Source organism: Lampris incognitus, chromosome 19 (assembly GCF_029633865.1).
Source record: "Lampris incognitus isolate fLamInc1 chromosome 19, fLamInc1.hap2, whole genome shotgun sequence".
Taxonomy (NCBI): Eukaryota; Metazoa; Chordata; class Actinopteri; order Lampriformes; family Lampridae; genus Lampris; species Lampris incognitus.
This window is the reverse complement of record NC_079229.1, coordinates 24,929,480-24,945,343: the sequence shown is the minus strand read 5'-3', so window position 1 is coordinate 24,945,343 and position 15,864 is coordinate 24,929,480. Positions and strand designations below refer to the sequence as shown.

Sequence of the window (15,864 nt, the reverse complement as noted above, 5' to 3'; positions counted from 1 at the left end):
GATTTTTTTTTTGTTGCAACGATGTGCAAGGCTTTCATTATTTACAGTCATTGAAAAAAAATCTGTGACTTAAGTATTAAACGTTAGAATTAATAAACTGGAAATATATGTATTGAAACAGTTTCATGACAATGGTCAAAACTATAATCCTTGGTTCCAGTCAGAGGCAGGCCAGCCTTTAGGAATTATGGGCAGGGGCACAAAATTTGAGCTGAACCAGAAGTCAGGACTGAGAATACAAAAAGTAAAACATTCTCACTTGGATAAGAACATCCGGGCAATCTACAGTCTAGTTGACACAACATTCATGGTTTCAATCGCAGGTGTTTTTGGCTTATCATTGAAATTTTCACCTTCATCTCCTTCTGTTAGGATAGCGACAACTGTTGATAGTGTGGCATTTGGGTCCAACAATTTAACCAATGACACATTCACACCTCTCTCTTGAAACATGAGATTCTGTAGAGTCATTGCCTGCATTGAGTCAATTCCTAAAGATGACAGAGTTAATTCATCATTCAGCTCACTCTTGTCAATACCAATGGTCTCACTTAGCAGATATTTGACATACTCTTTTGGTGAGACTGTGTCTGTTTGTTTTGTTTGTGAATCAACCTGTTTGGACTTTTGGAATGCTTCCTCTACTAATGCAGACATACGATTGGTCAAGGCAGCATTTTGAGAGAGGATGTTGTACCTGATATTTTTGAAGTGAAACCTGCATATGGCCTGTTGGGGTCTGTTAAGCATGAGGCTTTGTTCCAAACTTTTATGTATCTCAGACACATCCAGTACCATCATCCCCTTTGCCTCCAGAAACCTTTGAAAATGTTCTTTATTCAAAAGGAGACCAAGGTTCAAGGCCCCCCAGTTAATAGACTGTCCGGGAAGGCCAAGCTTGCGTCTGTATTGACAGAATGCGTCAAGGAATGTATTGGCTGCACAGTAGTTTGTTTGCGATGCATTTCCCATGAATGCAGAGATTGAGGAATAGCACACAAAGTAATCTAAATTTAAGTTCTTTGTTGCATAGTGCAGATTCATAACACCATTCACTTTTGGCTTGAGAACTTTTTCATAGAGGGATTTATCAAGTGTCTCGATCAGCCCATCATGCAAGACAACTGCACTATGAAACACTCCTCTTATTGGACAAGCAGGGAATTTATGACCAATAGCACCAATAGCCTTGTAAACATGCTGAGAGACAGATACGTCACACTCCATGCTGGTGATGTATGCCCCACACTGTTTCTCCACATTGTGCATCTCTTGCTGCATATCTGGTGTGGGACTGCTTCTGGAGAGTATAACAACACATCCCCCTCCCCTTTGAGAAATGAACTTGACTGTTTCAAAGCCCAAGCCCGAGAGACCACCTGTCACAATATACACAGCTCTCTTTCGGAAAAGCCGTCTTTCTTTAGGCAGCAATGGAATTTCAGATAGACTACCTTTGAAATCTTTGGTCAGTCTCACAACAGACAGGGTCCTTGAGTTGATGTACGATTCTGATTTCTTCAAGAGAGGCATGCTGATACTCTGGGGTGTCACAGATTGAAAGGTAAGACTCTCGAGAACTAATGACGCCCCATTCAAGTTCATGGACTTGAGCCAACGATAAATGTGTGGCCTATGGGCACTCAGTGTTCCCTTTTGTAAAATAGTTGGCAATTGAATTGTCTGCATGTGAACGCTTTCATTCACACTTTGGAAAGCATCTTGAGCAAGCAAACAGTGAGACTGTGATTCACAGATGATGACAACATTTTTGACACCAGAAAAATTACCAACTTTGGCAATCAGTGACTCATCAAATGGAGGGAGGAGGACAAATGCATCTACAATGGATCCACTGCAATGTGCACCGACAATGACATTCCACCCTGATTTGTAGGATGTGAGAGCCAAGACTTTAGTCAGAGCAGAGTCAGGAATAGAAGATATAATTCCCAGACGTTGTTTTGCTTTGGGCAAGGCTCTGTGCATGATTTCCCATGCCAATACAAAGAATGAAACACATGGTGTTTTCTGAAGGAATGGGAACCTTTTTGTGCTGTAACACACATCCTCTGGGACAACTATCTTGGTTGCTGCCACAATGGGATAACAGGAAGCCACATGGTCTCCAACTTTAAATTTCTTAACATCCCTCCCTACTGCTGTAATAGTACCACTGAAATCAAGAGCAAGTAGCTTGTGGTTCTGAGTGGCATGTTTGTTCCAGTAGATCCCCTGGCCAAATTTCCAGTGTGAAGCACTGATAGGAAAATAATCAGATGAGTGAACACACATCTGATTGAGTTGAATTTCAACTGATGCTGGATTCAGTGACTGCTCCTCAGCATCAAGCGGTGTGGCACACAATTGCGTCACAGTATATGCATCAGCTGTCTGAAGGACACAGGTCTCAGTGGATGTAGACCAGAAACTGCCCTTTGACTCGTCAACGACTTGAACTGGGGTACGAACAATGGAAGGTTTCAAAATCTGCCCATCTTTTACCACCAGCTCTGGGAACCGATTGCAAGGATATGATCTCAAGACCTGAGACAGAGCTGTGATATCCTCAGCAGAGGTAGAGCTTATATCAATCAGCTGAAAGGAAAGATCTGGTATTTCTGCAGCAAATGATCTGGTCATGCCAGAAAGGGCAAAACCTGGACTTATATGGTCTACTGTGATTTCTGCTGAGCAGTACGTTACTGCCCTGATGGAATTTGGAAACTGAATTGCTTTCAGTTGCAGGACTACTCGGCGGTAAATCTCACAGCAGTTCACCAGGTTCTGCAGGACAACATCTGCTACTAGTGAAGTGAGATCATCAGTGCCCCACAAAAACAACACCTCATCAAAATTTTTCGCAATATCTGTGATGTTAAGATTTTTCAAGAGCATGGGGAATCCGTGGTTTAAGATATCTTTTGCATGTGTGAGAGAAATGTATTTTGATCTTGAGTCCAAGTGTTGCTGCAGGGATTTTGATATTCCTAGTTGGTCACAGAAGACCAGCGCCCTAGGAAGATCAGAGGATGTGATTTCTTCAGCAATGACATTATAGTCATTGTGGTAGAAGTACTCTTCTACAACTTGGAAATGACTCCCAAGGTACTTGATCAGCACATGCTTAACCTCAACCAGCACCCTGCCATCTTTATCTGTGAAGCACCCACACACCTCAAAGTGATTTACACCCACATCCATTGCTCTGAGGTACACTATCATTTCATCCTGCAGGGGTTCAAAAACTGTCAAGCTTCCTATTTTGGCTGGAAACCCTGGCCTGCCAGCAAATGCATGCACTATTGTGACTGGGAGAAGCTGCATTAGGAAATCTAGTATAATGGGATGGAGGCAGTACTCATGCAACTGCGAATGTAATTCCTCTGGAACTCTGACAACTGAAATAGCTTCCATTAGGTCTTCCCCGTAATGCACATCCTCCTTATTTTTGAAAACATCCCCATATTGAAAGCCACCTTGTGAAAGATGGCCATATAATTCTTTAGAACTCAATGTAGATTTGCATCTCTTGTAGATAGAGCTTAATGAAATATTTTGCTCTTCGATCAGCCTTTCTCGCTTGGAAACTACTGTGCCTGATGCATAGACTGCAAATGGTGAGAATACTGTGAAACTGCATTCATTCCCCGATGGCTGCAGTTTTACTTTCATCTCTGGTGCGTTCTGTGTTAAAACAAATGGACTCTGAAAATCAACACTGAGCTGAATTGAGTTGAGCGGGACTTTAGGTTTTGCATTAACCATGAAAGCAGCCAAACCCAACTCAACATAGAAGGCACCAGGGATGATGGGTACACCATTATGTTTGTGGTCTTGCAGGTATGAGTTGGACAACAGATCACAGCTGAAGACATTTCCTTCATTGCCAGTCTGACAGAGCACAGGGTGATTACCTACTGTGTTTTTCTGTGCTGCTCCTATGATAACATCTCTCTGATAGCAGTCAAACTGGTATTTTGGGAAAGGCAACGGCATTGTCTCACATTCTCTATAGAACTGATTCCAATCAACCTGAACCCCTGTTTCAAACAGCTTAGCAACTGTTGTCAGCATTGTTTCATGATCTTTGTCAGGCTGAACTGAGGCAAGGACAGGGATGTTGTTTCCAAGAATCTCCATGATGTTCCTTTGCAGGGCTCTCCTTGGGCCAATCTCTACAAAGACTACGTTCTTCTTACCTTTAGTTACTGATCTCACTGCCTGCTCAAATGATACTGGCTCACGGATGTTTCTGGCCCAGTATTCTCCTGTGCTAAAATCAGGATGCTCTACCTCTTTGCCTGTGACTGTAGAGAACAGCTCTGTTTCTTGGTCATTCACTTGTAAGGAGCCAATACTTTCCTTTATTTCAGACAGAATTGTATCCATCATGTGGCTGTGATAAGCAGCAGGGACTTCCAGCACATGGAGGAACAGGTTCTGACTCTTGACTGACATACTGAGTTCATCATGGAGGCCTTCTATTGCATTTGCATCACCTGAAACTGTGCAAGACAGCGGGCTGTTGAAGGCAGCGATGCAAATCTTATTGGAGTAACGAGGAAGAATATTAACAACTTCTGATACAGCCATATTACTGATCACAAGCATCTTGCCCCCTGTAACTTTACTTTGGAGAGTACTGCGGAAGTAGATCACCTTTACTGCATCGTCAAGAGATAATAGGCCCGAACAGTGAGCAGCAGCAACCTCTCCAACAGAATGTCCAAGTATAGCATCAGGTTTGACACCCCATTGCCTTAGGAGAGTGGTAATGCCAACTTGAATAGCAAAGAGGAGAGGCTGGACAACTTCAGGTCTTGCAAAATCAGTACTTTCAAACTCACTCTCGAGTTTTTCCAAGATGTTCAAATCACTGACCATTTGGAAACTTTTACCAATCTCTTGGATCTTGTGTCTGAACACACTCTCGTGTTTTATGAGCTGCTTACACATACCATGGTAAGTGACGCCATTTCCACAGAAAACAAACACTAACCTTGGATCTAAAAATGAGGGTGCAATGTTTTTGCTTAGTGCAGACATAAGCTGATCTTGAAGATCTGCTAGAGATGAAAATATGATTGCCTTTCTGTATTTGTGCTTTAGGTGGCTTCTCCTACAAGCTGATGTATATGCCAGAGAATCTAGGTCAACCTTGCTGTTGTTTTCTAGCTGTTCCTTGGTGTCTTCACACATCATAATGAGAGATTTTGGTGAATTTGCCGACATGACAAAACACTTCCTTTGTTTGGAGTTAATGTTTTGAGGAAGTGGTACCTTTTTGTATTGCTTGACAATAGCATGTGCATTTGTTCCCCCGAAACCAAAGTTGTTAACACCTGCAATTCTTTCACCAAGGCCACTCCACCTCTCTGCCTCAGTAGGAACGCTTATGTTTAGGGCTTTGGCATCTACACTGGCACTGTCTTCAGAGTAGAACACTGAGGGAACAAGGGTTTCGTGTTTCATCATTAAGAGTACCTTGATAAGTCCTGCCACTCCTGCTGCAGATTCAGTGTGTCCAATGTTGCTCTTCACAGAACCAATGCGGAGGATCTCTGAACCTGGAGGTCTGGCTTTGGCAATGACATTTGAGATGCTCCCTGCCTCTGTTGGGTCTCCAACTGGGGTTCCAGTCCCATGTGCTTCTATGTACTGGACATTTGCAAGGTCAGACTTACTGTAGATTCTTCGTAGAAGTTCTTCTTGTTGAACCATGGAGGGCTTGGTGATTGGGGTGACTGTGTGACCATCCTGGTTAACTGCTGTTTTGCTGATGATACCCCATATATGGTCACGGTCCTGTATTGCCTGTTTGACATATAAGTAGATGGAATATTATCCATGATCATAGGTACAGTTTAATGACTTATTGTTGTACATGCAGTCAACATGGTACAGTGAACTCAAAAAGTTGAATAGAACTTTATTTGGGACATATATACTTATCAATGATAAGTATGATTAAGTATCCTAATGGGCGCAGCCGAAAGTAGTAGTTGTAGATACTTATCAATGATAAGTATTTATTTTTTGAAAATAATAAATTAATTTGCACTGGGCTCTCTCACAAAATGACAGATATTCATAGAAGTTCACAAAATTGACAAGGAAAGTGATTTTAGTTATTGTATCAATTATAATTGATGTCGAATGTCCTTTCTATATTTATGGCAAATGTAAAAGGATACTTAAAGGGAACTGACATTTTTTAACCTAAGCCCCATTTGGTAACACTTTATTTTAGGGGGTCGGAAATTACCTAGTAATTTCCTAGTGATAAGGTGTAATTATCACGTAATTTCTTAGAAATAAGGTTGAAATTACCTTGTAATTTCCTAGTAATAAGGTGGTAGTTTTTACAGGTAATTTTACAGCTAACCCTAACCCTAACTCTAACCCTCTCCCCAACCCAAATTACAAGGTAATTTCAACCTTATTTCTAAGAAATTATGTGATAATTACCACCTTATTACTAGGGAATTACTAGGTAACTTCCGACCCCTTCCAACCCCCTGAAATAAAGTGTAACCCCCTATTTTCCTATCATTAGGAGTCAAACTGGGTTGCAGTATCCCTTAAATTGATTCAGTACTGTGTAAGCTAGTGTCACCTGGCTGCTGAGTACCAAGCTGCAATGTTATTCTTCAGGGCAATAGCGCTCGCCAACTAATGTTCACTAAAAAAGCCCATGGCTGTCGCCTGTTTATTGTTATTATTATTATTATTATTATTACTATCATTATTATTTCTTTCGCGTTTCCTGTTTTACATTCTGTAGAGCCGGGTCCAAACTATGGACCTGAGGAACTATAAGGCAGATGTCGCTTGACTGACAGTACTCGTTGTAATATGTGGGCTGTTCCGAGTAGATTATTATTATCATTATTAATATTATCATTATTATCATTATAATTATTAAATGGTTGGCCCTCCATTTAAGCGATATAGTACTCTACTGGACACTTCTTGTCATTTTGTGAACTTTGGCAAAGCTACCAGCAACTGTCCATTGGGTACAATACAGATCACCAGACACTAATCTTTGTTCTTGCTGATCATTTCTTTTAGATTCACCAAAGATCAACATTTTAGGGGGCAGCTTATTTTGGATTTTAAAATATTTTATGTGATAATATAAACATATAGTGATCTGAAAAATTATTATTGGTGGACAACTTTGAAGTAAATACTGTTTTGGACTTTATTTTGATATAATATTTTTTAATATTCTGACCTTTTTCAAAGGTTTCAGCAGAACCACACCACAGCCCTCTCCTCTGCCATAGCCATCTGCTCTGCTGGAGAAAGGTTTGCTGGTTCCCTCAGGTGAGATCATCTTTGCTTTGCTGAGAGCGACAAAGACTCTCGGCTCGATGATACAGCTAACACCCCCACACAGAGCCATGTCACAGTCCCCTGGTAAGACAAAACACGTACTTTCAAACCTCAGACGGGATTGTTTTATGCCGAGTTTGATCTGAATTACATATTCCCAGTCATACGCAACTTTGAGTACTCTGTTTCACAAACACACACACAGAACATATGAAAAAGAGGCATGGCACTATATACTCATTGGGTGAGGCTTGGCCTCAGTTTTGCCTAGTTTTGTTCTTTCTTTTTGTTTTTTTCGTTACATAATACACACATAGTTCCCAACCTTGTTTAATGGATTGACAGGCAAGATGAAGTGCCACAAGCGATGATGAACAAGCACAGTCTATGCACATTGAGGGTCCAGTGAAGTTGAAGATGAAGGAGACTCGGTTGGCTGCTATGCTCATAGCGAGCCCAGTACTTGTCCAGTGGTTAATCACAGAGGGATGCACATGTGCAGCTGATTGCTCATAATCTCTGTTCATGAGACCTATAATGGAAACATGCAAGCAGCCTAAACGTTTACACAGTATAGGCAACATTTGTGTAGTATTTTTATTGTAAGAACTCAGCAAAAACCATTAGCTAAACATCCATTAAATGTCATTAAATTCTGAATCAACATAGGAATCAAACATACTAATATTAAGCAATTTATAAAAACAAATCAAGGGTACACCGTTATTAAGGATACATTTTTTTTAATTTTTTTTTTTTTTACCGTCTTACCAAAAAATACTCCTGTCCTCGTCCCACTGGCCTTCTCCATTGGTAAACCAGCATTCTCCAAAGCCCTGTAGACACACTGAAGAAGCTGTTTTTGTTGGGGGTCCATCTGTTCCACTTCACTGTCACTGATGCCAAAGAACTTGTGGTCAAACACATTGAACCTGGAAAAAAAATGCACACCCATTTTATGCCGGTATTAGAGTTTGAAAAAACATCTTTACGCCGTTATTTTCGATGTGGCAGTGTCAAGCTGCTCTTTTTAAATTCATTTGAAATTTGCCATTTCATTTGTTTTATATTGTACTTAATATCACCATTATGTCTGATTTTTCTTGTTATAATTATTATCATGGTTACTGACAAAATATTACTGATGAAAAGACAGGAGGCAGCGCTGGAGGTGGCAGAGTTTAAGATGCTAAGATTTTTGTTGGAAGTGACAAAGAAGGACAGGATTCGGAGTGAGTATATTGGAGGGACAGCTCAGGTTGGACGGTTTGGAGACAAAGCAAGAGAGGCAAGATTGAGATGGCTTGGACATGTGTGGAGGAGAGGTGCTGGGTATATTGGGAAAAGGATGCTGAGTATGGAGCTGCCAGGTAAGAGGAAAAGAGGAAGGCCAAAGAGGAGGTTTATGGATGTGATGACGGAGGACATGCAGGTGGCTGGAGTGACAGAGGAAGATGCAGAGAACAGGAGGAGATGGAAATGGATGATCTGCTGTGGCAACCCCTAAAGGGAACAGCCGAGAGTAGTAGTAGTAGTAGTAATAGTAATAGGATACTATGGTCAAATATTTACAGAGATTTATGTAGCTATGAGTAATGATCAGCAGTTGCTGAAACATTCAATAGTAATTATGACTTGTGATTAATTTGAAATGCAAAGAAGTGGAGGATTAAAGAACAGACCCCTCGATGAGAGCAGCCTTCGCTGTGCGAGATTTGCCGGCTTTGTTGTCATCAGGATCATACCAGCTGGCTAGGTCAAATCTCTCCCTGGGAATAGGCGCGGAACAGTTCTTCCCAGCCAAAAGAACCTTCCAGAAGTTGTCAAGCCCCTCTCCTGTGTGAAATTACATGTGGGATGATTTAGCTTTATCGCGATGTTGTGAAAACAGATGTACAGGAATGAAGTGCTGTATGGGGAACATCGGTACTCGCCCTCCCTTCAGAAGGGCTGCTGTTGTGTAAGAGTGCTTTTTATGCAGGAAAATCGCTGTTGGAAGATGTAGAAGTTGCTCTGTGAAAATCAAATTCATATTTGATTTCATAGTCATTGAAAAAAAATCTTCAACAGTTGAATATCAGATTAGCTGATACCAAAAAATAAAAATCAATGCTGGATACCAGGAATGTATTTTACTCACAAGGCTTAGTGGATTTCTTTTTTCTTTCTTTTTTTACCCCCCTCCCATTTTCTCCCCAATTGCATCTGGCCAGTCACCCCACTCCTCCGAGCCATCCCGATCTCTGCTCTCCCCCCTCTGCCGATCTGGGGAGGGCTGCAGACTACCACATGCCTCCTCCGATACATGTGGAGTCGCCAGCCGCATCTTTCCACCTGACAGTGAGGAGTTTCACCAGGCAGATGTAGCGCTAGGAGGACCACGCTATTCCTCCCAGTTCCCCCTCCCCCCCGAACAGGCGCCCCAACTGACCAGAGGAGGCACTAGTGCAGCGACCAGGACAGATACCAACATCCTGCTTCCCATCCGCAGACACGGCCAATTGTGTCTGTAGGGACGCCCGACCAAGCCAGAGGTAACACAGGGATTCGAACCGGTGATCCCCCCCCTGTGTTGGTAGGCAACGGAATAGACCACCACACCACCCGGACGCCCCCTTTGTTTCTTTTTAACCGGTCTGAGGCAAGCCATAGAACCAGAGTGCAGGTGAATATATACGTAGGTAGGTGAATATTACTGTAAATACTGTTTTCCAAAAAAGGAAGGAAACCATTACAGTTGATTGACAGCTTTAAAACTTGAGTCTTACCCCCTGGAAAATTGCATCCTATGCCCACAACAGCAATGCCACCATCAGCTTCCTCCATGTTTGCTGTACATCAGTCTAAACCGCGCACTTGCAAGACAATATCACTCCATCTCTTGTCTCATAACAAGAAAATGTAATGTAAATCCTGAAAGACGTTAGGTAAACTCTGGGTCAAATTTTCTGAACCGATGCCTCATCCATACTGCGTTTACCCTGAGTAATGGCATCAGTGCCTGACTAAGGTTTGATTCTTATAGGCATTTTCTTTATTAAACATTAATGATTGACTGTGATCGTGGCCATGGCGATGAAGGACTTCAGTGCACACATTTATGGTGCCTTGCAAATGGTTAGACCACCTGTAACAAGTCATAATGTCACCAAACCAAATGACCTTGACATAAAATTTCGTGAAGGCTTATCGCTGCCGTGTGGTGGACAAGACAAGGAACACTGTAGTCACGTCAGTTTATTTATTGGTATAGCCCAGTATTACAAATTACACATTTGCCTCAGTGGGCAAATTATTTATAATAATTAATAATGTAAATATTATTAGTTCATTTTTGCACCGGCATACAGGCCACACTTGGGTGGGGGGGGGGGTCAGCTCAAAATCGTTAATGTAATCTGAGTAAATGTTTTCCATACTTCAGTTAATTATTTAATGTATAGAATGTGTGTTGAGGAAGAGGGTGGTCTTTAATGTATATTGCATCACCTTATGTTTTGATTAGATATGGTCAGGTCAAGGCAGAACTTTTTTTTTCAGAAAGCAAAAAAAGAGTTCCCCTGCAGACATTCTGTCAAAGCTGATCTGTAATGAGCCTGGCTGGCCAAGACAAATAAATCGCTTGGGTACAACAATATTTCCACTTTCGCATCCCCCATCCGTTTGAATGATGTCCTTGAGATGCCCCGGTTAACAAAACGGACCTTTGGATATTGTTAATGAAACTATAAATGACACCAGGATCACAGGGATAAACTAAAAATGTAAAATTCCATTGTTTATATCCACAATTAGACATTATGTCTTCATAATTTGTCAATTCACTAAACTCACAAGTGCACAAAACATTCTGACTTTCAACCTAATGACGATAGTTTGTTCCAACATTTCATGGGAATGAATATTTTAATTCATAACTTAAGTTACGAGGGAAAGTCATATAGTTTTATATGAAACAATTACTTGTTCTGATAACAGCTATAATTTCAGTTTCATAGAGGGCTTCCTAAGAGGGCTTGAGACAAACTATCTGATTGTCAACATACATTTCTGATCATTACTGTGTTACTGTGAACTCCTCTATAAGATATCGGTCCTGATGTTGATGCACTTTCCACTTTTTATCGACTGTGCAAATACACTTTTGTTGTCCAGAAATGTCTGTATAGTTTTCATGTAAAACCAGTCGTTCTTTGGGATTATGACAGAGTTTAAACTGATAGTTTGGCCTGTTAGTGTCAAATCATTGGCATGGAGCTACCACGACTTCATAGTATTTACACTGCTCGCTGCAAAAGGAAAGCCTAAAACATCTTTTTTTTTCCCTCCCCTTTTTCTCCCCACTTGTACTTGGCCAATTACCCCATTCTTTCGAGTCATCCCGGTCTCTGCTCCACCCCTGTCGATCTGGGGAGGGCTGCAGACTACCACATGCCTCCTCCGATACATATGGAGTCGCCAGCTGCTTCTTTTCACCCGATAGTGAGGTGTTTCACCAGCGGGACGTAGCACGTGGGAGGATCACGCTATTCCCCCCAGTTCCCCCTCTCCCCTGAACAGGCGCCCCGAGTGACCAGGGGAGGCGCTAGTGCAGCGACCAGGATACATACCCACATCCTGCTTCCCACCTGCAGACACGGGAAATTGTGTCTGTAGGGATGCCCGACCAAGCCAGAGGTAACACAGGGATTCGAACCGGCGATCCCTATGTTGGTAGGCAATGGAATAGACCACCACGCTACGCGGACGCCAGCCCAAAACAGTAAAGATACCAGTCACCCTGCTCATGTTCTGTTCTTGCTCCTTCCATCTAAAAAAAAACATTACTGGGGCATCAAGTCACACACCACCCATCTCAGTAATAAGTTTCTTTCCACAGGCAGTCAGGTGGCTGAACAGCTGACGCACCCATATATTGTATATATATATAATGTATGAGATCTGTGTACGTAGTTGTAGTGCGGTGGTTTTTGGGGGATGGTGTGTCCTTGTGACCTTTGTGTTAAGGCAGGGACAGCCAGAGCACAAGCGTGTCATCGTATTCTAGATAAACATGACAGTAAAGTTGAACTTGGACTTATGACAACCAATATTTCACTTTGAAGGAATTCCAGGTGGTAAATACATGAGGAAGAAGGCAGTTAATAGAGGTGGCCTGGGATTTTCTGTGGTTTATTATCCATACAAGTCTGTTGCACGTACACAGTCAGGCTTCATACATTGGTCTTGTACATTTTATTGATAGAAGGAATTGTGTTTTCACTTTGTTTGTTTGTTGTTGTTTTTTTACTATGTATAATGAACCTAACAAAGGGCTATTCAGGAATGCCTGCATGCAGCATGAACTGGCCAGTCATTGTTGCAACGTGTAACCCCCCCTACTGTTCACATGGTCCCAATATTGTATGGCAACTTATTACACAAAAAATAATATTTCCTGTTTATTTTTTCATTGTTAATAGTTTTTTAGACCTTATTTAGAAAGCCACTTTATTTTGACATTGTGTTCTTTTTTGATTTTCCTCCTTTTTCTCCTCAATTGTGGGCCAATTACCCCACTCTTCCGAGCCATCCCGGTTGCTGCTCCACCCCCTCTGCTGATCCAGGGAGGGCTGCAAACTACCACATGCCTCCTCCGAGACATGTGGAGTCATCAGCCGCTTCTTTTCACCTGACAGTGAGGAATTCTCGGCACGGGGACGTAGCGCGTGGGAGGATCACGCTATTTACCCCAGTTCCCCCTCACCCCCGAACAGGCACCCCGACCAACCAGAGGAGGTGCTAGTGCAGCAACCAGGACACATACCCACATCCAGCTTCCCACCCGCAGACACGGCCAATTGTGTCTGTAGGGATGCCCGACCAAGCTGGAGGTAACATGGGGATTCGAACCGGTGATCCCCGTGTTGGTAGGCAATGGAATAGACCACCATGGCCCATAATAGTTCACAATAAAGGTGTTAACTGGCAATGATTCCTCTTTTCCAGTATGTGAATCATAAGCTCCTCCAACACAACATATATTGTACTTTTCAGATTCTGGTTGTGGAATGTCCAAGCAAGTAAACCAGTGCCTGTTGCTCTTTTCCCATCTCCCATTAAGTGCTAAAAAGAAAGTGATGTTGTACAGATAGCAGAATACCACTGCTGTGCCAGTGTACATACAGAAGGCTTGCACTGAAGGAAAAGGTGTCAAGCAACCAATGTAGAATGCCAGTGCATCAGTCAAAGTAGTAATTCGCTGGCATGGTGGCCTAGTGGTTAGCGCTGTCGCCTCACAGCAAGAAGATCTTGGGTTCGAACCCTGGGGTTGTCCAACCTTGGGGGTAATCCCAGGTCGTCCTCTGTGTGGAGTTTACATGTTCTCCTGTGTCTGCGGTGGGTTTGCTGCGGGTGCTCCGGTTTCCTCCCACCATCAAAAAGACATTCATGTTAGGGTTAATACTCCTGTCTGTGCCCCTGACCAAGGCAATGGATAGAAGAACTGGAGTTGGTCCCTGGGCCCAGCATGAAAGAGGCAGACCACTGCTCCTAGATACACAGATCACAGGTAGGATAGTTTAATTTGCAGTAAATGAATTTCCCCAAGGGGATTAATAAAGGAAATTTAATTAACTTAATGGTGCTGGAGACAGCTGCTTCTTTGTACATGGCTGCCATGTGGTCCTCTACTTTTTCCTTTACTCCAGTCTGTTGCCAGCAAGATATCATGATGAAGATATCATCAACACCAATTCATGTTGAGAAAAAAATATTCAGCGATGGTACAAGGTTTGACAGACCATCCTGTATAAAAGTGCATCCAGATACATACATTATCAAAAGCTTGTACATATTTTGGATAGTGCAATCTGTGGGACGGCACAGTAGCCAAGTGCTCAGCACTGTTGCCTCACAGCAAGTGAGTCCTGGGTTTGATTCCAGCCCAAATGTGTGGCGTTTGCATTTTCTCTGTGTTTGTGCGGGTTTTTCCAGGTACCCCAGTTTCTTCTCGCAGTCCAAAGACATGGACATTAGGTGAACTGGAGTCTCTAAATAGCCTATAGGTATGAGTGAGTGCGTGTGTGCCCTGTGATGGACTGGCGATCTATTCGGGGTTGCCTTTCACCCAGTGCATACTAGGATGGACTCCAGCCCCCAGCAATCCTGAACTGGACCAAGTGGGTCTAATTTATGGGTGGATGGATCAAAATCAGGGAGTTGTGTATGGCCAGTGTAAAAGCAAGAGCATTTGTCTGGTGATGGGGACATGATAATACTTTACCACGTTATTCACTATTTAAAGATACAGTCCTGAAGATTCAGATGTACTTTTGGATGCTCTCTATCGCTGGCATATTTAAGACAACAGCTCATCCATGAAAATCTAAACCATAAAAGCTTTTGTCCTTGCTCATAGTAATGGATATTTTATGGTAGGACTTTCCAGGCGGGCAAGGTGCTAATGCAACGGCACTGGTGTTTCCCATTGAATGAAGTGGTCAAAACACAAATGCCACCCCCAGCGTCGCTATAGGTGTCAGTAAATTCAGCTAAACACCTATTTTCAGCTTCAGATTGTGGCTTTAAGTGACTCCTAAACAGAGGTGTGAATTTGAAAACTTAAAAAATCTGTTTTATGTGCTAAATTTAATTACATTTGTGGAAGGGTGGCCAGATGTGTGAGAGGCCGCTTCATGTTGCCTGAACTCATTAACGTAAACGAGACTGTGGACCATGCACGGAAGAAAAGGTTGTTTAACTATTTAAAAGGGAGCCATGTAACGTAACACACCATGTGCACTGCCCAAAGAGTGCTGCGCTTGTGTTGTTGACATTAAAAAGAATTTGCAAAATTTCTCCAGAATACCCCTCTCTCAATTTGTCCTTGGCAGATGAGCTCCAGACTTGTTAAAAAAATAATCTGACACCTTTTTATGTTTTGTTTTTGTTATCGAGAATCAGGGAGGGGCCCATTGCCACAGACATGGTAAAAACGGGGTGGCACGGTGGCCCAGTGGTTAGCACTGCTGCCCCACAGCAAGAAGGTCCTGGGTTCAAACCCCCAGGCCGTCCCAGGTCCTTTCTGTGTGGAGTTTGCATGTTCTCCCCGTGTCTGCATGGGTTTCCTCCGGGCGCTCCGGTTTCTCCCCACCATAAAAAAGACATGCATGTTAGGGTTAATACTCCTGCCTGTTCCCCTGAGCAAGGCAATGGAAAGAAGAGCTGGAGTTGGTCCCCGGGTGCTGCAGCTGCCCACTGCTCCTATACAATAGGATGGGTTAAATGCAGAGAACACATTTCGTTGTAACCTGTACAATGACAAAAATAAAGTGGCTTTCAAAAGGCATTCCACAATAAAGAAGCAGGCCAAAAGCAGACGCAACTCCAAGGCCAGCAGAGAAACCCAAAGGCAGCAACCCACACCTTGTTCTCACACAGTCCAGCCTAGAGGCACGACAATACAGACACAAACTGAACCAGGACTATGAGTCTCATCTTATAGTTTTGTAAGACTATTCACCACTTAGGCAAAAATTA

At 42.6% G+C, this 15,864-nt stretch overlaps 1 protein-coding gene across 1 annotated transcript; it reads right to left on the bottom strand.

Annotated features, from left to right (window-relative positions):
- Positions 1-282: 282 nt before the first annotated feature.
- Positions 283-10,170, bottom strand: LOC130129627 (phthioceranic/hydroxyphthioceranic acid synthase-like). Its single transcript, XM_056299218.1, has 6 exons — positions 10,113-10,170; positions 9,027-9,180; positions 8,116-8,276; positions 7,670-7,876; positions 7,244-7,425; positions 283-5,817 (listed from the first exon to the last, which is right to left on the bottom strand). Exons 1-6 carry the CDS (start codon positions 10,168-10,170, stop codon positions 283-285), a joined length of 6,297 nt encoding a protein of 2,098 aa, XP_056155193.1.
- Positions 10,171-15,864: the final 5,694 nt, after the last annotated feature.